At 42.5% G+C, this 22959-nt stretch overlaps 1 protein-coding gene across 5 annotated transcripts in view; it reads left to right on the top strand.

Moving 5' to 3' along the window:
* The window catches only part of oxr1a (oxidation resistance 1a), a 176930-nt gene that overhangs the window by 97073 nt on the left and 56898 nt on the right, over positions 1–22959 (top strand). The window contains exon 1 of one of the 5 annotated variants that reach the window (XM_086219154.1): positions 10217–10573. The exons of the other annotated variants lie outside the window; for them this stretch is intronic. Within the exon in view, the coding sequence (XP_086075280.1) occupies positions 10387–10573 (187 nt within the window). The 5' untranslated portion in view covers positions 10217–10386. Of the gene's footprint in view, positions 1–10216; positions 10574–22959 lie in introns of those variants that run through there. 5 annotated transcript variants of the gene reach the window in all.

The raw sequence follows: 22959 nt of genomic DNA, 5'->3' as shown, positions 1-22959 counted from the left end.
TCTAACCCCAACCAGGCTTAGCTTCGGGACTGACACATAATAAGGCATTTGTAGTCAGCAAATTGTGCTTTAACAAGCTGCGTTGATAATACGTATCCATGATTTGCAAAAACTTGACATGAAACCTTTGATTATTGCATGTTATTTGCTCTTCTAAAAAGTGGCTTCTTGTGTGCATGTGGTGTCCACCTAAAAATACTAGACTTCACCAGAGCCTTCAACATGCAGAGCAGACTTTTACATGGTGGTGAGAAATGTAACATCACACTCAGCAAACTCGTACGCAAACATGACTGCATAGCATGTCTGCTATAATGTACTGCTGGATAGAAATATTTGCATTTTATTTTTATATTCCCAGTAGTTTATAAATATCAATGGTATGGTATGGTATTGCATTGTTTATTTTTGTAAGTCTGGGTCAGAGAGGACACAGAATTTCTCTTTTTGGTCTTCAGCCCTAAAAAGTTTGGTAACTCCTGACTCAGAGAAATGGGGTTTATCTGTGCACTACGGCCTCCAACTGTAATCCCTGTAAACTCATAGTTCAAGCCTGTCCATCATAATACATGGATAAATAGTCATCTTAAACATCAGTTTTAATTTAATGACAAATACACAGAAATTGTCTCCAAGTGACATGAAAAGTCAAAAAGAAAGATTTAAGTTACTTTATTTTCTGCTTTATTTAGGTCAGTTTATCTGCTTCTCTTCCGACATTAACAAAAGACATATTTGTGCTTTCACTATGGAGCTACATTCCCCTAGTTTGACATCAGGGATTCTGATCATTTGGATGTAAAAATAATAATCTGCTTTGGAGAGATTAAAATAATGTATGTAACATTCAACATTTGTCCTGATACAGCTTCTTGACATGTCATTGGGTTTGCCTTATTTGGTACATTTGTGCTTGCACTGACACCAAAGTTCTAACCACCTAAAATGCTTAGAAGCTTTTCTGAAGAACCAGACTCTATATTTTTCCCCTCTTCCAAACTTATGGTAAGAAAATCTAACCGTGTACAGAGTAAAGCCTCACAATTTACCGTACACATCATACCACTACAGCTCTTCTCCAAGATTAGTCAAACATTTGTTCGTGTAACACCTTTCTCATACTCTAATATTTAGTTCTGAGTCAAAGACAATGCTTTCACTACAGTTTCAATTTAGGCCTTATCATCCAGGCGCTAATATCTAGTAATGTGAATGCTATGCTGATTATGACCACAGATAGAGCTGGGTTGGTCATCAGCTTGGATGTGGCAATGATGTCAAGTCTCTGGCCCTTTAGTTGAGCCTTGGGGAACCCCGCAAGTTATGTTACAGTGTTCTGAGAAATAAACAGTGGCTTTTACGAGCCTGCCAAACAGAGTCAAGTCTGTTTTTTTTAGGTTTCTTTGTCTATTTACTCTGGGCTCTGGCAAAAAGTTAAAACCCAATCTAGCTTATTAAGTTCCATCCATCCATTGTCTTCCGCTTGTCCTGTTCAGGGTCACGGGGGGCTGGAGCCTATCCCAGCAGCCTTCAGGCGAGAGGTGGGGGTCACCCTGGACGGGTCACCCTGGACAGGTCACCAGTCCATCACAGGGCCAACACATAGAGACAAACAACCATTCACACTCACAGTCACACCTACAGTCAGTTTAGAGTATCAATCAGCCTCGTCCCTCTTGATGTGTTTGGACTGTGGGAGGAAGCTGGAGTACCAGAGAGAACCCACGCAGGAACAGGGAGAACATGCAGACTCTGGGGCTCGAACCCAGAACCCTCTATCTTTGTTTTCACAGATCCACCAGAGCTCCATCTCTCTGCACCAACCGCCGCCTGCATCATCCCCCTACCCCCCCCCCCTTTCCCCTGCTGTTACTACGGCCTGCGCTCCCCTCCCATGAACCAGTTTGCCATCCAGTCCTCCCATAAAGCTGGCTCTCTCCCCCTGCCCCCGCTGCCTACCAGAAGTCCACATTTTGTATTACAAACTGTTTTCTTGTCTGTAACATCTACTGCGCGTCTGTCCGTGAGGGATCCCTCCTCTGTTGCTCACCCTGAAGTTCCTCCCATTTTTCCCTGTTAGAAGGATTTCTATGGAGTTTTTCCTCAGTCGATGTGAGGGTCTAAGGGCAGAGGATGTTGTTATGATGCCATGTAAAGCCCTTTGAGACAAACGTGTTTGCGAAAACGGGCTACACAAATAAAATTGCCCTTGCCCTTGCCCTTGCCCTTCTTGCTGTGAGGCGACAGTGTTAACCACTGCACTGCCGTGCTGCTTTATTGATTGAGTTAATCTATTTGGTTTTATGTACACTTCGTCTTCGTCGTCCTCCGCTTCATCCGGTGGGTCCGGGTCGCGGGGGCAGCAGTCTCAGCAAGGAAGCCCAGACAGCCCTCTCCCCAGCCACTTCAACCAGCTCTTCCGGGAGGATCCCGAGGCGTTCCCTGGCCAGCCGAGAGATATAATCCCTCCACCGTGTCCTGGGTCGGCCTCGAGGCCTCCTCCCAGTTGGACATGCCTGGAAAACCTCCAGAGGGAGGCGCCCAGGAGGCATCCTCACCGGATGCCCGAACCACCTTAACTGGCTCCTCTCGACATGGAGGAGCAGCGGTTCTACTCTGAGTCCCTCCCGAATGACTGAGCTTCTCACCCTATCTCTAAGGGAGAGCCCAGCCACCCTGCGGAGGAAACTCATTTCGGCCGCTTGTATTCGCGATCTTGTTCTTTCGGTCATTACCCAAAGCTCATGACCATAGGTGAGGGTTGGAACGTAGATTGACTGGTAAATCGAGAGCCTCGCCTTTTGGCTAAGCTCCCTCTTCACCACAACAGACTGGTTTAGCAACCGCAAGACTGCGGATGCCGCCCCAATCCGCCTGTCAATCTCTCGCTCCATCTTACCCTCACTCGTGAACAAGACCCCAAGATACTTAAACTCCTCCACCTGAGGTAAGACCTCCCCCCCGACCCGGAGTGGGCAAACCACCCTTTTCCGGCTGAGGACCATGGCCTCAGACTTGGAGGTGCTGATTCTCATCCCAGCCGCTTCACATTCGGCTGCAAACTGTCCCAGCAAGAGCTGGAGGTCGTGGCCCGATGGCGCTAAGAGGACTACGTCATCCGCAAACAGCAAAGACGACATCCTCCCGCCACCAAACTCAACCTCCTCCACCACCCGGCTGCGCCTAGAAATTCTGTCCATAAAAGTTGTGAACAGAACCGGTGACAAAGGGCAGCCTTGGCGGAGTCCAACCCTCACTGGGAACAAGTCAGACTTACTACCGGCCACACGGACCAGACTCTCACTCCTCCGGTAGAATGACCGAATGGCCCTTTGTAAAGGGCCATCCACCCCGTACTCCCGGAGTACCCCCCACAGTATGCTCCTGGGAACACGGTCGTAAGCCTTCTCCAAGTCCACAAAGCACATGTGGACTGGTTGGGCAAACTCTCATGCCCCCTCCAGCACCCTTGCGAGGGTGAAGAGCTGATCCATGGTTCCACGGCCACTTGTATATTTAAAATTATGTTAAAATTTAAAAATTGTCCAAAGTATTTATTTCCTGGACCCTGATTTATCAAGTCTGTTTTTTAAAAAGACGTAATGAGTGCAGTCATAGATGCTGTAGGAAGGACATCCCATTGCAAAGTGATTAACAGTCTCCCTAGACTCTGAATCAAAATGTTTTTTTAAAGGAGGTATAAATTTGGTCAAGAACACAAACTCATCTCATGAACCGAAAGCCAATGATAGAAAAAAAATTTGGAAAATCTTTTTTGGGTTTGTTTTCCAATCCTGTGTTTTTTCCCTTAAAGGACAGTATTATCTTCAAGCCTAAAAAGTTAAACTAAAAAGGAGCTGTTTTTGCAAGAAAAGCTGCCTTTTGAAAATGGTCCAAGTGTTGCTGCATTGTAAAAGGTTTAATTGTTTCAAAGTCAGAAAGAAAATCCCATACTCAGCTCTTGCTCAGCATCATCTTGGCTATCCCTCATGTAATGAAAGACTTTATAATGCTTATTCTGTTAGATTGAATGAAAGTAAGACATTTCGCTCAGCTTACTCAGCGCCACATGTTTTTATTCATTTATGTTTTGGGGTTAAGATAGATGGGTGTTAGCAAAGAATGGCATGAGCTTTTTTTTTTAACCACAGAGATATCTACATTATGTTATGTACATTGACACCATATCTGAGTTTGGTATGTTTGAGTTATTGTGACTCTTATTAATGAGTCCCAACTTGCTCAATCCTGTGGTCGCCTCCAAAATGTTTCATCCATCTAACTATATTAACAGCTCACACCTCAGATGATGCAATATGTCTCCAGCTCATAATTTAACCAGCAAATTATCCATTTACTGCATCTCCTGGGCGGAGAGATTCATTATCCAATTTGGTGTACTTGTGGAGCCGACGATGTCAGGTGATAGATGAGGAGTGTCCAGGGTGAGGACAGTTTTACAACAGATAGAGTGCAGAGACCTCTTGCCATCCTTGCTGGATTTAAGATGTCCATTTAGCTGTAATTTCCTCTAATCCCAGAGTGCATTGCTGTATCTGGTCACAGTCAGATTCTAATGCCTAAGAGGGAACACGGGGGTGAGCGGGCTCATGTTGAGCAGTCTTTGTGCGCGTGTGCTTCTGTAGTCGCTGAGTGATTCATGGGAGAGTTTTAAGGCTAATGATGAAATATATGACTGTGTCTGACTTTAAAAGAAAGCAATTAACTCCTTCCAAAGAGTTCAGCGCCAATAATAAAGTGGACGCTGACATAACGGAGCGTTTGTTTTGTGAATTGGCCTGGCGATGCTTGAGTTACATAGCCCCTCTTTCTGTCTCCTTGTCAGGTTTATTGTGAGCTCAACCTTCAGTGTAAGGCTGGGCTTTATTATTTTAATGAATTGCCCTGTGTGAAGAGAGCAGTGGTGCGTATCTGACGCATGTCCCTTCCTTTTCCCTTCCTCCCTCACCCTCTAACAGAAGTTCTCTTTTCATATCTGCATGAAATCAAGTGCAATCAGTTGTTGGTCAGTGAGACAGAAAGTCCAGCTTGACTCCTCTTCCTAAGAGGCATGATCCAAGGAGTAAAATGAGATGTGTGCTTGAAAAGAGAAGAGGAAGCTGGAAAGATGGAAAGAGAGAGTCCTCAGCTCTGCAGATGGATGTGCTATTCCTTCTGAGCCAGTGGTCATCATTCGTCGGGGCCGCCTACCCACTCAGGGTGGCTTCAGACAGCACAGGCACCCACAGAGGATAGATGACCGTGAGCGGGGGCAGTGGTGGTGAGAGATAGCCTGCTCTGACGCCAGCGGTCATTGATCACCACCAGCCACCCTGTAGAACAGTCCTGAGAGAGAAACCTAGGCAATAACAGTGGATTGAATTGTAGCAGCAGCGGGTCAATGTCAGACTTGATGGTGCAACATCTCAGCCGTCACCTCTCCTCTGTCTCTTCTTCACATGAAGATTTGGATATTCGATAGTGACCTTGCATGATGTCTTTATTGAAAACAAAGATCTTTTGGAGGAAAAAATCAAATGGAGATCAGGCTGGATAGTGACAAGTGACTCATCTTTAAACTGAGGATAGAATGATGTGATTTGTTTTTCTTTGTGCAGATCCTATTTTGGCACATCAGAATAATTTGGTTTCAGATGTGTCATTTCTTTATGGTTCCAAAGGCAAGTGCTTACCGCTTGTCATTGGGTAATGGGATGGCAGGATACTGAGATAATTATCCTCCTAAATAACTTCCATTTTTCTCTGTTCAGTGTTTATTGTAACTATGAAACACGATGATGTACTTTATAAGGTTGATTGGAATCAATATTTGAAGCGCATTCTGCGTTTTATTTTTTTCTTTACAATATGTCACAGAGATGATGTAATTATTGAAGGCCAACTCTGAAATTAGTGTCGCTATAGGTAAATGGATAGATTGGATTTCTGATCATTGTGGCAAACAAGTTTATGAGACTGAAACACTTGGTTTATGCAACTAGCTCGGTGACTTTTTTTCTGGTTTGGGCTTGACTTATACAGTCTCGTTTAACAAACTGGTTTGCAACTTGTTAGCAAGCCACAGCTTTTATAGACACACTTTAAATTCATGAATGCACCATTTACCAATGTGTTTCATTCTGTAGAACCAAACGCTGACACGAGGGAACCAGATGTTCCAACAATGCGAACTTTCATCAAGGTTTCAAGGCTCTTTCTCAGACCACCCGTTTTATTTTCCTGTCGATAGTGACCATAGAAAATGGCCGCGACATGGGAAAGAGTGTCACAATAGTGAAATGCGTGCCAAGTAGACAATGTTGTTCAAATGTTTGCACTGGTCTTCACTGGTCTTCCTGCTCCCAGTGCCTCCGGTAGTGCAATAAAAAATAGATTGTAAAATTAACAGTTGGCAAAGAAAAACAAATTGCATTTTTTTGAAGACGTTTATCATGTAACCAGGACTCTATTAACCTAGTTTAGCTTATAGACTGAAGCAGAGACTCTGGCTAATTGGATAAAGTGTTGTTAGTGCTGGCTCGTTTATAAAGCCAAGACTCACAAAGGATTTGATATTGTTACGGTGTCACATATGTAGAATTCTACAGTGTTCCAGGAATATTGGTTGTAGTCCTTCATCGCACTTTTCCAATATGCTAATTGCTCAAACGTGTATATAATGTGAAGCAAAACATTCCTGACTTGCATCTGAGTGGCAGCAGTCAGTTATGCAACCACAGCGTTGAGTAATTACTCCTCCAGATGATCTGGTGAATCATTGTCACAGTCTGAACAGGCAGCACACAACATTTGATCCATGTTTACCTCATGAATATTTGGGTGCTGCTGCTAGAGTGAAAAACATGCTCATCTGTTGTGGCATTGACAGCTTTTGAGAGTCAAAGCTTCGCTTCCCCAAAGAAAAGCCTGGGAGAGGGTGGGATTATCTGACAAGGGCTGTTAAACACCTGTGATTGCAGCCATTGTGCAGATGCCTCTGCCTGACTCCTCCAGCTCCTAAATGTCTTCACTGGTCATCATCTTTTTTATGCCTCTTGTACAAGCGGTGAGATAATAGACCCGAACGCTCATGAAACACAGGACAATCTGTGCTGCTGTGTGCTCGGTATTTACTCTGCAGCTGAAGAGATGCTCCAGCAAATGCCATGTGAGATCCAGCACTTCTGAGAAAACGCGCTCAAGTCACCTCTTCAGCCCTCCATACCTCCGTGAACCTTCCCAATTACCACATACACACACACACACACACACACACACACTTGCCAGCAGGTGTAATCATGTTGCATGGGTGAGTTCTCTGCTGCCCTATATGTTGTAATCATTTCCACTGTAAACAGGAAAAAAGAGCAGATTGTGCACAAATGCTGGTGCTCACACCAGCGTGCTGCTTACGTAACCTTGCTTGCTACTCAGTCAATCCGTTGACAGTGGGGAAAGTGGCAGCTCCCCAGTGGCCTGCATGTTTGTTGTTCCGTAATGAAAGGCTTCCTCTTCTCAGGATCAGGCTGCAGCCTACTCCGCTCTCGATGGGGAAACTGCTGATATTCACACTCCCTGCCCAGTTGTGCCCTCCTCCACGATGACAAAGCCTCGCTCACAAGACCTTGTCAGGCTCTTGCTGGCAGTTGATTGACACTAGGTGCTTTAGTGCTATGGCAAGGGGTTACCACTCAGAAGTAATTAGATGTTATGACTGCCTGAATAGTCCTGCATCTACAAGTGATGATCTCATAATAATATTAATGACAGGAAGCGTGCTGATTGGTCACAACATAAAAATCCTTGAATGGAACAACAGTGGGGATCTTGTTGTAATAACGGGAATAAAGTATCTCACTGAAGAGCTCCTGTCGCACATATTGCTTAAATAATGGATCGGCTGCAAATGTCTTGGTGTCAAAGAACAGAGACGCAGAGATTATGTGGAGTCCACATCAGCTGTTTTGCCTACACGAGGGGGGCCTGCACGATATTAGACAGGTACTTTCAGTGTTTTGGCTGATCAGTGCACATGTGCATCAACAAATTATTCCGCCTTCGTCATAGTTTGAATGCTCAATGGGTCATTTACAAGAACAACATAGCATAATTGGCTAACTGGCTTCAAAGTCTATACATCAAACATGCTAGTTAAAATAGAGCAAAGTGGTACATCACTTCTATGCGACGAGGTGCATGCTTTGCAGATGAGCACAGAGGGAATTCTGTGGTCGCACTAAAGTTTAATTAGAGGGTGGAGGAGCTTTCTGAGAAAATGGGCTTATAACTACAGAGGAGTCAGCTTTATAGTGTCTGCTACAAAGTATATCTTACATTCTGTAAGGTTGAAAAGCACAGAAGAGAAACCCATTCCAACTCCCTCTGAGGAGGATCTTATGGATGATTTGATGAATGCTGCAGGCAGCTGTACAGCAACATAGTATATCACGCAGCTACAAGGCCCTGTGGGGTGGCGCTGGGCCAATCTGAGGCCGGCCTAGTGCCAAGTGTACCAGCAGGGCCCTCTGCAAGGTCAGAGAGGAACAGCCTTGTATCCGATAATAAAAAAAAAATCATACATTAAGGGTTTGAGTTGGTGCCAAAACTATTTGAGATGTCACTCGGGTTTGGCATGTTTTGCTTTGTTTGTTCAAGTGACACGCTGGAAAGATCGGTTGGCAAATTGTGGAGTTGTTGAGTTGCTATATCAAAACGATTAGCCTCCCCAGGGGTGTGGTTTATGTGATATAGTTAAGAGATACAGTAGCTTCTGGGGTAACCTCTCCGTCTTTCCTACTTTCAAGTAAAATGACTCAGGACAGACAGTGTTTGTTATACTCTGAATTTGTATAAAACAGGAAATTTGGGCTGGCTTAGCTTAATAGTTGAATGTCTATGGAATCAAATAAGATAATATTGAAGCTGTATAGGCATCCAGAAACAAGGCTAGAGGAGTGCTTCATCCCAGGCTTTGATGAAGGGGGAGCCCCCTCAGTTACAGATGAAGTCATATGAAAGCAAGTGTCTATCTGAAGCCCTGCACAGTTACACAGAGCCTAGGGAGCTGACTGACTTAATTGAAACATAATAAGAAATATTATAAGTAAAATTCCTATCTGGACTTTTTTATTTTTATTTTGATTGACACTTGTTCACCTAAACTGTGACTCGTGATTGGGGCAGGGCTCGTAATGTAACACTACTCTCTGTGACCAGCAGATGGAGCACAATCAGTATTGATTGTGGCCTTGACTCACTGAAATCACATAAGTTCAGTGCCTTCACCCTCAGCTGCTTCCATCTCAAGACACCAGGAAGGAACACGTGAGAATCGCCTGCCCGATTCCTTTGCTCGCTTTCCCTCCTTTGATGTGAACAAATGGAGCCACGTTCTCCATCCCGATGGCTCCTCCATGTGACACATGACAGGGTGTCTGTCCATTCCTGGCTCAACACAGCTGTGTCTCTCTAGCTAAATGAAGAATGCATCACAGCCTTTCTAGTTCACTACCTGGGTCTACTGTCCAATTATTACTCCACCTCCAGTCTGGGTTTTTTTTTTGTTTTTTTGTCACATTTCCACATTAATTTACACACCTCGATTGCCATGTCCTTTATCGCTCACCAGGTGAGCAGACACTTCTATGTCACAGGTCTTTGAGTTCTCACTATTCCCCTTGAGTAGCACATGGGCACAGGAGTGTGCATAGGCTCTGAATTTAAAAACATCAATTTATTAGAATATTATTATGGCAGGTGAAATGGGATGGATGTCATTCTCCTGGGTGCTGCATTGAAATATCCTAGCAACAGTCTGGAAATTGGTGTGGGCTGAGCTGGGTTGAATTTTTATGCATATATTTATTCGCCAGTAAGTACATTTTTCATACCCATGATAACATTTAGAAGGCGACCTCTGTGTGAGCAGAAGCAGAATTGAAGAAATTATCAATCAGTGAGTGTAAAGTAAAGCCTGCAATCCCTTTTGTTCTTGATGGCAGTCACTGAAAACTATTCCTAAATGCAATTGCTGCAGATTTGTCAGTCCAAACAAAACAATGTGTTTCTCCGAGACGATCACGGATTGAATGACTTGATTGGAACTCAGGTCTGTGCAGTGTTATGTCTGTGCACATCCCTGTGTAGCAGCACTCTTAAGTGCGCTGCAGCTGTTGGGTAGCTTGACTCCACTAGGGGCAAAAAAGTCTTCACTTGTTGACGTATTCGAAGAGTTCCTGTTTAAGAATGTGAGGACGGTCAGAGACTTTTCACACCACCAGTTTAGGCTCTTTGCCTTTTGCAGTCGTTTTGCAATGACCTCAGACTTCTCAAAAGTTTGACATAATAGTTCGTAGCGTAGCTAGCTGAGTTAGCTGCAGCAAAGATATGGACTACATATTGTCTGTTACGGGCAGCGGGGCGAGAGCTGTCAGGGACGCAATCTCTCAGAGACTGTGGCCTGGTCCCGGACCCGAACCCGGACCCGGACCCGGACCTGGTCAAGACACTGTCGAGTTGAAAGAGCACCATGATGGGGCAGAACACAACCACTACAATGCCCATACTAAAACAGGTCCGTATGACTCTCATCTGCATTGGTAGTTCAGAGAGCACTGAGTCAGCTTTCCGGAGAAGCGAGTCCGACTACGCTCACTTCTGGTTTGGGAGTGTGGTACCGAATTCCCTTTTAAAAATCTCACATTTTTCTACTTCCAGAATAACAGCTCAGTGTATCATATTCACATTAAAAACTAAAATAAAACTATAGTGAAACGCTCAACGTTATATTCGGCAAAGTTCTTTATGTTAAAGCGCGTATTAGAACGTGATATTAACTTTTAGTTTATTGTTTTTTTTACTACTGACATGCTGTTCCCTTTTGAGAGCACATAAAAGGTTGAGCTCATTAAAATATAGCTATGAACTGGATTTATCTTGAAGACAAAGACTTCAGACATTCGATTCTGCGTGTTATAGGTGATGGCAGGTTTTTGAACGAATTTTGCAATTCTTAATCACCTCTCACTGTTGCTGTCAGCGAGCAGCTCAGACAGGCAGCTGAAATGGTGACGTTCCTTGCGCAATTCTGTTCAACTGTCAGACTCTAACAGAGGCACTGAATTGTGACGTTAATGACTAATGATTGTGTCACTTTAGACAGCACAACAGATGCACTCTAATAGCTTTGAGAGGGATTTCCTAAAACTCCAAAACGCCCTCTTTTTTCAACTAACAGAAGGTTACATGACACTTGAAATAAACGCATATCGGCTTCTGTTTGGCCATAGTAGGGAAAGAGGAGTTCTAATAAAGAAATAATGACAGACGAATTTTAGATGCTAGTTCAGTTTGCAAGGACTTTCATAGTGAGAGGGCCCTCATCCCCTTCAGTCTCAAACAGTGACCAAAAGACCTTCATTTAGGGTGTAGGAGACATGCAGCAGGTCAGTACAGGGATTCATGCATTCTTAAAATCAATGCAAAAACAAAATCTGAGCCAGACCCAGTAAGTGCAGGGGTCATGCGCTCAGAAGGTTTTTGTAGTGAGTTCTCCCCCAAGAGGTCACAGTGCCCACTGCAGTTGTTGGTTGCTTGTCCATCTCTCAGCAATATCACACAAAAACTACCATGCCATTTTACCCCAGAATTGCTGAGGGTTGTTAAATGGACTCAGCCAAGTTCATGTGTTCATTGGTTGTCAGTGTTCATTGGTTGTCAGTCACAGTTTGTCAGGAAGACACACTGGCAGTAACAACTGAGGCATTTCAAGTATTTCAGATCAGCAGGCAGTGCTTGCTCAAACCATCCAGCCAGTGAGTCAACAAGCATGTCCTGAAGGCTTTTTGCATCGAGGAGTATCTCCATCTTAATGAAGATTGCAATTTTTTCCATCCTTTCTGCTTTGCCTCTCACACATAATTCAGTATGAGACCCATCAGCGCCTTCGTCTCTGTCTTTGATTTTAAAGCGGAGAAATGCAGTGCTATAGAAATCTTGGACACACAATCAAGTGAAATATGTGTGGAATTGAATGCTTTATTATTAGTTGGCATTAATTGGTTCTTCTTGAGAGCTGGAAAATAGCCGTGTGATGGCACAGTCAGACCTCGCTCGTGTTTGAAAATGCAGGGCTTTGAAGCTCCTGCAGAGTCATCAGGCTCCTGAGCTCAGTGGCAGGCAGGTTAATTGTGCGATCTAATTAGGACAAAGATTAATCAGATGCATGCTCTGCTGCTCTTGAAACGTCATGGATGGCTGTGGGCTTCATTAACAGTCCTTGTGTGTGTCTCTCTCTCTTTCTCTCTCTCTCTCTCTCTCTCTCTCTCCCTCTTTCCCTCTCTCTCCCCAGCAGCAGAGTGGACCACAGGGGAGGTTTTGGTCTGTAGGAAAATGACCCTCTGAGAAAAATGAATGAGGCTAGCTAGATGTGGAGTGTGGGGGGGGGGGGGGGGGGTTTGCTCCATCTCACAAGTGTGCAAGAGGTTGCTTATGTTCCGAATCCTATACGAGGAATGGGACAGAATTAAGTGAAATCCTGTTATTTGGGTAGAGGGGTTTCTGTGGCCTGCTAAGTGGGAAGCTCATCATTCATATGTAGTCTGATCAAACTGAGGGTTTGTTGCTAACTTCCTGGTCTTGTTGACTTGAATAGCATTGTGGGTGTAACCCTACCTTTGGGTGATGATTATTTCAGTCATCATTTTCGCTCCTGATTTTTGCATGCTGCTGTTTTCACAATCCTCCTGCTAGCTTAACAAAAACACACAAAAAAATCTCAAACTACCACGCAAGTGGCAGGCAAACGACAGTGAAAATGCCAAGTTTTGGATCACCAAATAAGATCTGTTGGATTATTTCCATGAGTGGTTGAGAAAACAATCAATGAATATGAAGGTAAACATATTATAGTGAACATGGTTCACCCTCCAAAATTATTCTGCATGGTTACTGTTGCTGCATCCTGGCCATAGCATCACCCAGCGTGATAGTGATTGGCTCAGAGAAACACAAACAAGCCCGTGCATTTTTCTAGTATGGCAGAATGGTGATGGGTTGAGCCAGGCTGCCCATGTGAAGCTGCTCACTTTCTTGACAGAAGCCTTGGGACAGATTCACTGGGCTGACCACCTTTGACCATCGAGAGGCTAGTCAACCTCCTGAGACACACCACCACATGCGCCTGCAGTTCCACACTCGAGTCATGTGATGACACCTTAGACAACAACATTTGTCGAATCCAGACCTTTAGATGCCATTGACAAGGCCTGTGGGGGAGCCTTCAAGCCTTTTTGATTTCACCGTGGGACAACATTGAGCTTTGACAAATTTACCAGGAAAGGGTGCTGCGGGTTGGAGTTTGTGAGGTATTGGAATTCGCATGAGGTTGTCACTGTCAACAAAATACCTTTAGACAAACTTGCAAATCCTCCTGTTGCTGCAGTAAGCATCTGAAATGGCGACATGCTTCATGTTGTCTTGTTGCTAGAGTCGTATCTTTATGCACTGAATTGTGACTTTAATGTTACTGCGTCACTGATTTGAGTTGTGGATAAGAAGAGCATGAGATGCACTTTTGACTGTTTGACTGAATGTTACAGAGAGCTCTAGATAGTTATCAGCTCTGAGCAGGTGAAGAATGATGTCGTGTAGACAGCATGCAACTGGACTTCTCGGACTCCGCGCTCGTGTTCTGTTTTTACCCCATAGTAACTAACTGTGTGGCTCCAAACTAGATCCCAATCGATATGGAATTTTTGGGGGAGGGCTGAATACCAATTTTAGAGCAGGAAAAATCCCTGATAATCAATACGTCAAATTGACAAATGGTAGTATATTACTGTGCTTGACTGAAAATAGACCCTTTTTATGTTTATTGCACACCAATTTTGTAACATAATGACCATGTGTAGGTACTCAGTAGGTTAATTTCTTAAACAGATGTTACTTTCTTAAAGAATATTAAACATTTTCATACATGACCATCTGGATAAAGACCAAAATAAAATAGTAAAATAAACATGAGTATTCTTTACTTATGGTAAACTTCTGACCAATAATAAGCTAAATAGTAAAATAAACATCAGTGCTGTTCTTACAGTCAACTGCTAACCCTTTAAACAAAGCAGTAAACTTGAAGGAAAAAAATGTTGTATCACTATCACCACATATCGTCGCTGATATAATATATCGGTGCTAGGCAGACGTATCAAGCGATATTCCACACTTGGGTCATGACACCTTTCACAACAGTGTGTGCTGAATCTGGAATGTTTGATACAGTTGAAGGACTTCACAAACCTGTGGGGGTGCCTTTGAGCTGTTTTGCATCAGCAGTGGGACAGCCTTGAGCTTTACAAATTCGCCAAGAATTAGTGTCACATGTGGGTGTAAATGTGGATGGACAGGGGGATAGAGATGTTGTTTTCTCTTACAACCTGAGGTAGAAGTGTAAAGGGATTCATGAGGGTGGATATGTAAATGTTACCGTCTGCCGCAGGAGAAAATCTATGTTGCATCTCTGAATTTCAAATATGATTCAGGATTGAGAAATGAATGCAGATGAAGCAGTTTCGTGCAATCAGAACAATCTAACATTATATTCAAGGTTTCTTGAGAAAAGGAAAATGGAGTGGTGAAATAATACTTGAAATGATTTTTGGTTACAGACCTTTTGGTAACAAGGACATCATCTCTTGTAGCGTCTACCTGTCTGTTGGCCAGTTTATTTCATGCCCTGAAATCATCATATCTATTGTGTAATTCTGGTCACGTGCACATTTACAATAATGAACACTGACAGCTTGGTTATTTAATTTGAGGACACAATTTAAATTCATTGAAAAAGGCATGGATAATGGGGATTTTGGTTTTGTGTGATCCAGATTTTATTTTACCATATGAAAACATTTTTATGCAAGAAAAACAGCAGCTGTATTGTGATCATGGGATCAGTTACAAATGTCCCTTACTGTACACATGCATGTCTATGTCTGGCGATAGCGTCTGTTATTGATCTTAAATAGTTTTATGTCAGGTAGCGACAGAAAGGCTTTCTTGAGGCTCAGATATGGTTGGAAAATACAGCGTCCATTAGACACTGGTCAATAAAAAAGCTTCCTTAATGTTACAGAAAAGCTTATTAGATCCAGAAATCAGCAAAGCTATGACTCTGCTGCACAACATTCTCGTACACGCAAACTGCACCCGCCAATAGCCACAGCTGAATCATTATTGCAAATCGCTCACATACACAGGCGCGCGCATACACACACACACACACACGCTGTCTCTCTCAACCACAACTGTAGCTTTAAAAAATGCCTTTTTAATGTATCTTTTTTTAATTCTAGTTGCTTCTAACTCTTGAGCAATATGAACGAAAACAATATGACAGAGAAAGAAACTTTTTATGCATAGCATGTGTGAGCATCGAACTGCAACGGGTAAAATGTGTATATAGCACGCTCAAATGTGTTCCCTGAAATGGCAGATCATGGACATGTTGTTGTAATCCTTTATGATCAATTAGCGTCATGTTGCTCAGGTTTGACTAGAAGCGGCTGATGCACCAGTGTCTTTGTACAAGAGCTGGTTTGTCCTCCTGACATTGAACTATGTCACTCATCTCTTCAGTTCTATCTAATTTTACTTAAAGTATTCGTCACTGTTAACTTTCACCCTGCAGCTGACACCACCTCTGCTGCAATCATCAGGGGAATTCAGAAACTGCAGTCTGCACATACTCTCATCACCTGTATTAGATGATTTTAATCAACTTAATTTCCAGGAAGTCCTTGAGCAGTTTGTATCAGCATGTCCGCAGTCCTGCATGCCATTATGAAATTCTCCTGGGATCTGTTACAGCTCTCTCAAGTGGGAGGGAGGCCCTGTGGGCTCACCGGACCATAGCGCTGTACCACCTGCTTGGCACTTAGAGAACAGTGCTCGGTGTTTGACTGTTCCTTGACTTTTCAAGGAGGCTTTGTCCATGATGTTTCATGATTTAGTGCTGAAGTCTGCACTGCATCTATATTCAAGGACTACTGTACCCCGTACAAAAGGATGCTCCCTCGTTGTGAGCAAAAGACATCAGTTAAGTTATAAAACCAAACTCAAATGGCGATAAAGAAGCAACAGGTTTTAAAGATGATAGAGGAGAAAGGACCAGATGAACAGCTGTAGAGCTCTAAATTAGACAGAGATGTGACACACCAGCTCAGTTGTGCAGCTGTACTGCATGTCATGATTGCTGGTTCTGTGATTGTCGGGAAGCTTTTAAATGTTTCAAGGAGGCCCAATGATGTGCACAGACGTGGCACACAGTTGACATTTTTAGGGGAGGTAATTGGACCTTATCTGAGCAGCCTGAGCACCTCTTTTCATCTCCAGCTCAAAAGAGCGTCCTACCACTGGAAATGTTCAGACTGTCTTTAGTTTGGCTGTTCTGAACATGACATGAAGTGCAGTTCTGTCTCTCATTCATTCAGGATCGGAGGATTTCACTCTTGTCCATTCACCAGAGGGTAGCCATTGTGAAGGGACGCATGGTCATGTGATTCTGTCACTCTAGGACATGAAACAACATCTGATGATGTCATTGAACTCTTCAGATGTTATTTAAAACTGTATTTTTGTGGGGTTTTAATTTCCTCAGATGAATACATTGATTGAAAAACCTGTCCATGTTAGCTTTCCAACATAGCATGCAATATGGTTTGGATATTTTCTTTACGCTATTGTTTGTGGGAGTCGGAGTGAGAAGCCGTCACTTGTCAATGCCCACTGCTGTCAATTAAACTGCCCCAGCATTAAACTAATTGATGGGGCATGTTCTGTTGCTGACTTTTTTTTTCTTTCTCGCCAATAGTTGAACATTTAACATTTTGAAAAGCCTATAATCATTTTTTTGGTATATATCTGCATGTTTTCTCATGTTATCATTCATCCCTATTAAATTAGGGTCACTTTTAATCTTAGTGGTGGGAGAAATTCTGGCATCAACTTGATGTTTTCTCTTGAATAATATTTTCAATTAAAGTCTTTTTTTTTAACTCCAGTTGATGATGCCCTAAATTAATTTGATATATATACAGTAATGATAATGAGCTTAGTTTGAGTCAGTTTAGTGACCTGTAGGTGAACGCTAACCCTAACCCTTTGTGACTTTTTGATTTAATGTGCCTTTTTTACGATGTATTCCTAAATATACAAGTATTAAGGGTAAAGCCCTTAGTGTAATCCGTGTGCTGAATAATCTTAACTCCTGAGCAGGACCCTTAGCTTTTTGCTCAATACAGATTTCTGATAATGCAGAGTTTGTGTTTCTCATAGCTGAGCTCATGATTTCTCCTGTTATTGATTGGAGCTGTAACCTGATAGGTTAGCGTTGCTGCCCAGACGCAAACTCCCAGGAATCTGAGGGGTGACATAAACACTTAAAGCTGGGTTTTTGTGCGATTTGTCCACTTCCAGTTGGACATCACAAGTGTGTTCATGTCAACCGACCCATTCCTATCAGCTTTCTCTGTGGCAATCAAGAGTATTTAATTAATTAAGGATGATTGCATAATATTAATGAATAGAGGTTGGTCTTTAATGCAGATCAGCAGCACACATCACCTCAGTCTGAGGGCTGAATTTAATGACTCAGTTGTTGTGGAATCTACAGCAAGGCGACATTATGTATATGTATCATCAAGATCGATGCAGCCAGTGCAGAGTTAGACTCCAGCTGTCCCATTCATCATGACTCCTTTTAACCCCCCTGCTAAACACACACATACCCTCCCCTCCCCAACTTTGACTTGCAAAGAAATATTGCTCACAGTGCAATAAACGTAACACCAAAGGTTGGAGGAATCACAGTGTGATTAGTGAGCCTGGAGTCAGAATGCATGTGAGAGGGACAGGGAGGAGGAGGAGGATGGGAAGCTGCTCTGATAGGACCTCCTCTCTCCAGCTGCTGCGGTGGACTTTGTCTCCGTGAGAAACCAAGACAGTTTATCATGGTACAGTGTGTTAAATCTGGTTCTTTAGCTGACAAACTATGACATACTTTTGAATTACATATAGCTTATATCGCTGATTATTGATGACTTCAACAAAACCAACTGCCATACTGGTTAGTCATACTGACCAGTCTGCCGTCACATCTTAAGCCTGTGAAGTGATCGGGTGTTTGTTTGACAGTTGTAGCACACTTCACTATCAAGGAGTGTGACAAGCTGTTTATGAGCCACAGAGGGGAGAAAGCCCTGACTGCAGTATGCAGATCGAGGAGTTGCTCAACGTGGGTGGAGCTAAACGTTTGACTCTGCACACTTCATGCAACCATTCGAAACCAATGCCTAAACCTAATCTCTCCATCTAAAGCCTAAACCTAACCATTCAGAACCTAAACCTAACCTCTCAATCTAATGACTAAACCTAACCATTCAGACCCTAAACGTAACCTCTCGATCTAATACCATAACCTAATCATTTGGACCCTAAATCTAACCTCTCCATCTAAAGCCTAAACCTAACCATTCTGACCCTAAACCTAACCTCTCAATCTAATGACTAAACCTAACCATTCAGACCCTAAACCTGACCTCTCCATCTAATGACTAAACCTAACCATTCAGACCCTAAACCTAACCTCTCGATCTAATACCATAACCTAATCATTTGGACCCTAAATCTAACCTCTCCATCTAAAGCCTAAACCTAACCATTCAGACCCTAAACCTGACCTCTCCATCTAATGACTAAACCTAACCATTCAGACCCTAAACCTAACCTCTCGATCTAATACCATAACCTAATCATTTGGACCCTAAATCTAACCTCTCCATCTAATGACTAAACCTAACCATTCAGACCCTAAATCTAACCTCTCCATCTAATGACTAAACCTAACCATTCAGACCCTAAACCTGACCTCTCCATCTAATGACTAAACCTAACCATTCAGACCCTAAACCAAACCTCTCGATCTAATACCATAACCTAATCATTTGGACCCTAAATCTAACCTCTCCATCTAAAGCCTAAACCTAACCATTCAGACCCTAAACCTGACCTCTCCATCTAATGACTAAACCTAACCATTCAGACCCTAAACCTAACCTCTCGATCTAATACCATAACCTAATCATTTGGACCCTAAATCTAACCTCTCCATCTAAAGCCTAAACCTAACCATTCAGACCCTAAACCTGACCACTCCATCTAATGACTAAACCTAACCATTCAGACCCTAAACGTAACCTCTCGATCTAATACCATAACCTAATCATTTGGACCCTAAATCTAACCTCTCCATCTAATGACTAAACCTAACCATTCAGACCCTAAACCTAACCTCTCGATCTAATACCATAACCTAATCATTTGGACCCTAAATCTAACCTCTCCATCTAATGACTAAACCTAACCATTCAGACCCTAAATCTAACCTCTCCATCTAATGACTAAACCTAACCATTCAGACCCTAAACCTGACCTCTCCATCTAATGACTAAACCTAACCATTCAGACCCTAAATCTAACCTCTCCATCTAAAGCCTAAACCTAACCATTCAGACCCTAAACCTGACCTCTCCATCTAATGACTAAACCTAACCATTCAGACCCTAAACCTAACCTCTCCATCTAATACCATAACCTAATCATTTGGACCCTTAATCTAACCTCTCCATCTAAAGCCTAAACCTAACCATTCAGACCCTAAACCTGACCTCTCAATCTAATGACTAAACCTAACCATTCAGACCCTAAACCTGACCTCTCAATCTAATGACTAAACCTAACCATTCAGACCCTAAACCTAACCTCTCGATCTAATACCATAACCTAATCATTTGGACCCTAAATCTAACCTCTCCATCTAAAGCCTAAACCTAACCATTCAGACCCTAAACCTGACCTCTCCATCTAATGACTAAACCTAACCATTCAGACCCTAAACCTAACCTCTCGATCTAATACCATAACCTAATCATTTGGACCCTAAATCTAACCTCTCCATCTAAAGCCTAAACCTAACCATTCAGACCCTAAACCTGACCACTCCATCTAATGACTAAACCTAACCATTCAGACCCTAAACGTAACCTCTCGATCTAATACCATAACCTAATCATTTGGACCCTAAATCTAACCTCTCCATCTAATGACTAAACCTAACCATTCAGACCCTTAACCTAACCTCTCGATCTAATACCATAACCTAATCATTTGGACCCTAAATCTAACCTCTCCATCTAATGACTAAACCTAACCATTCAGACCCTAAATCTAACCTCTCCATCTAATGACTAAACCTAACCATTCAGACCCTAAACCTGACCTCTCCATCTAATGACTAAACCTAACCATTCAGACCCTAAATCTAACCTCTCCATCTAAAGCCTAAACCTAACCATTCAGACCCTAAACCTGACCTCTCCATCTAATGACTAAACCTAACCATTCAGACCCTAAACCTAACCTCTCCATCTAATACCGTAACCTAATCATTTGGACCCTAAATCTAACCTCTCCATCTAAAGCCTAAACCTAACCATTCAGACCCTAAACCTGACCTCTCAATCTAATGACTAAACCTAACCATTCAGACCCTAAACCTGACCTCTCAATCTAATGACTAAACCTAACCATTCAGACCCTAAACCTAACCTCTCGATCTAATACCATAACCTAATTATTCAGACCCTAAATCTAACCTCTCCATCTAAAGCCTAAACCTAACCATTCTGACCCTAACCCTGTTCTGTATAGCACTGCCCCCTGTTTAATACACACTTTATTCATTGTTTTTATTGAATTTAATTTATTCTGTGTATCACAGTTTGATGCAATGCATAATGGTCATCCTTTTGTGTTAATGGCTTAATAGTTCAAGTACTTCAGTTAGTACTAGTAATCATTAGTATTATATTTGTTGGGCTTGAGTTTATAATTGATATTCTAAATAATACTACTTAAAGTACACAGAACAGCCTTTTGTTTGGGAGTGCAAAGGTGTCACTGAGTAAAACCTACAGTACACTCAGCATCGTTTCAGTAAAAAAGAAAAAAAAAGTAACATCAAATTTAAAAAAATCAAGCAAACACTGAACTTTGGTTGGCAACAATAGTTGTTTTTCCTGTAGTCCAAAACCAGTCCAGTTTCCACTCACAATGTAGTGAATTGTGAGGCTGATATAAGGCTCCACGGTGCAACTCGACCACAAGTCTCTAGTTGTTGAAGGTACTTTAACTGACAGAGGTCTTCCTCAACTTTGTCACAGAGCTCGCTATACAGATTTGGCATTTCGGTTTTGCTAAAACCCTACCTCCTGCTACTTCCCTTCGTAGTCACAGTCACTCTGCACATCTTGCAATGTATTGTTTTCTGTTCAACATCCGATGCTTTATATCCAAACCATGTACAAATCACAGACGTAGCACCTTTTTTTTTTTTTTTAAACCAGCGCCTCCTGCTTCACAGTCTCTGCACTGTCAGCCATTTTTACACAGGTACGATATTACAGTAAAGCACAAATCTGTGTCGTGGGCCAAATTTACATTGTTTCTACCGTTTTCCGCATATATCGCGTAGCCCTAGACTAAACCTAACCATTCAGACCCTAAACCTAACCTCTCTCAATCTAATGCTTAAAACTAACCATTCTGACCCGCAGAGTCAAACGTTTAGCCCCACCCACATTTCAAACCGTCAAACTCAACCCGGCTCTGTACTACAGTCAGGTGCACTTGACAGAGGGAGCTGCACAGTCTTTTTGTCATGAGCCGTCAGACATTGAAATGAAACCATCAAACATTCTATGGAACAGTGGTTATTGTTGAAGTGCCTACTGCTGATAGAAAATGCTATTATTTTATCCCACGGGTCTACATGGTGCATTAATTCATCTGTGTTCTGGGTTGCTACGACAACATTTAAAGTATAGTATAATTTCATAGAAGGAAGTTGCATTCGCTATTACAAAAGTCCAAAGTTGTGGATGTCACTTCAATGCATTTTATTTGAATGAAGGTATCAAAAAATAATGATTTTTGTCAAACAGCCAAGGACTTTGGCTAAGTGAAACAGTATAAAACTGGAATAAAATCTAAATTTGTTTTAAATAAAGAACTACTTGATCAAAGAATGAGTAAATGATTTATAATTATTTCAATGCCATGACTGCTAGTTCTCACCAGTTTAATATTTGATTCTTCTTGTTCCTAATGTCTCCTGTTCCCTCCAGTCCCAGGCATATTACCTAACATCCTCCAGCCACCCACTCACGTTTCCCATTCTCTTATTCCCCTTCATATCTATACTTACCCCTCTTTCCTACATTACTCACCAGATTGTCTATTCTGTTTCAAGTCATATTGTTCTAGCAGTCTATCAGTTCTCCCTCTTGACTTGAGCCTGCTCCGTTGTTTACCTGCCTGCTTTTTCTCTCATTTGTTCTCATTTGTTGATTGATCACCTGTTGTCGACCTCTCCCCACATAGACCTGTTAACCTATGACTGCTGGGTTTCTGAGTCAGGTCCGTGAGTCCTTTTTCCTGAATACGACTTGGAGCAGTTAACTCATTGCAAAGCAACAATTTTCAATACATGGTTTATTCTTCTATAGGCCTGAAACCATATAGATTGAACCTAAAATCACAGCAGACTTGGAGAACAAGCATTTCATTATATTTGAGGAGGAAGAAGTGGTAAATCCTCTGGCAACCTCAGACATTTTGCTTAGAAATTGAGAGAAATGAATTAAATGTTGGGGCAGCATGGTGGTGCAGTGGTCAGCACTGTCGCCTCACAGCAAGAAGGTTCCAGGTTTGAGTCCCGGCTTGAGCACAGGATCTTTCTGTGTGAGTCTCCATGTTCTCCCTGTTCCTGCTGGGTTCTCTCTGGTACTCCAGCTTCCTCCCACAGTCCAAAGACATCAAGAGGGGACCAGGTTAATCCACACTCTA

Source organism: Aulostomus chinensis, chromosome 11, assembly GCF_037954235.1.
Source record: "Aulostomus chinensis isolate RoL2024-O1b breed Wild chromosome 11, RoL_Achi_v1.0, whole genome shotgun sequence".
Taxonomy (NCBI): Eukaryota; Metazoa; Chordata; class Actinopteri; order Syngnathiformes; family Aulostomidae; genus Aulostomus; species Aulostomus chinensis.
The sequence above is the reverse complement of the archived record's forward strand: the minus strand, read 5'-3'. Positions and strand labels throughout refer to the sequence as shown.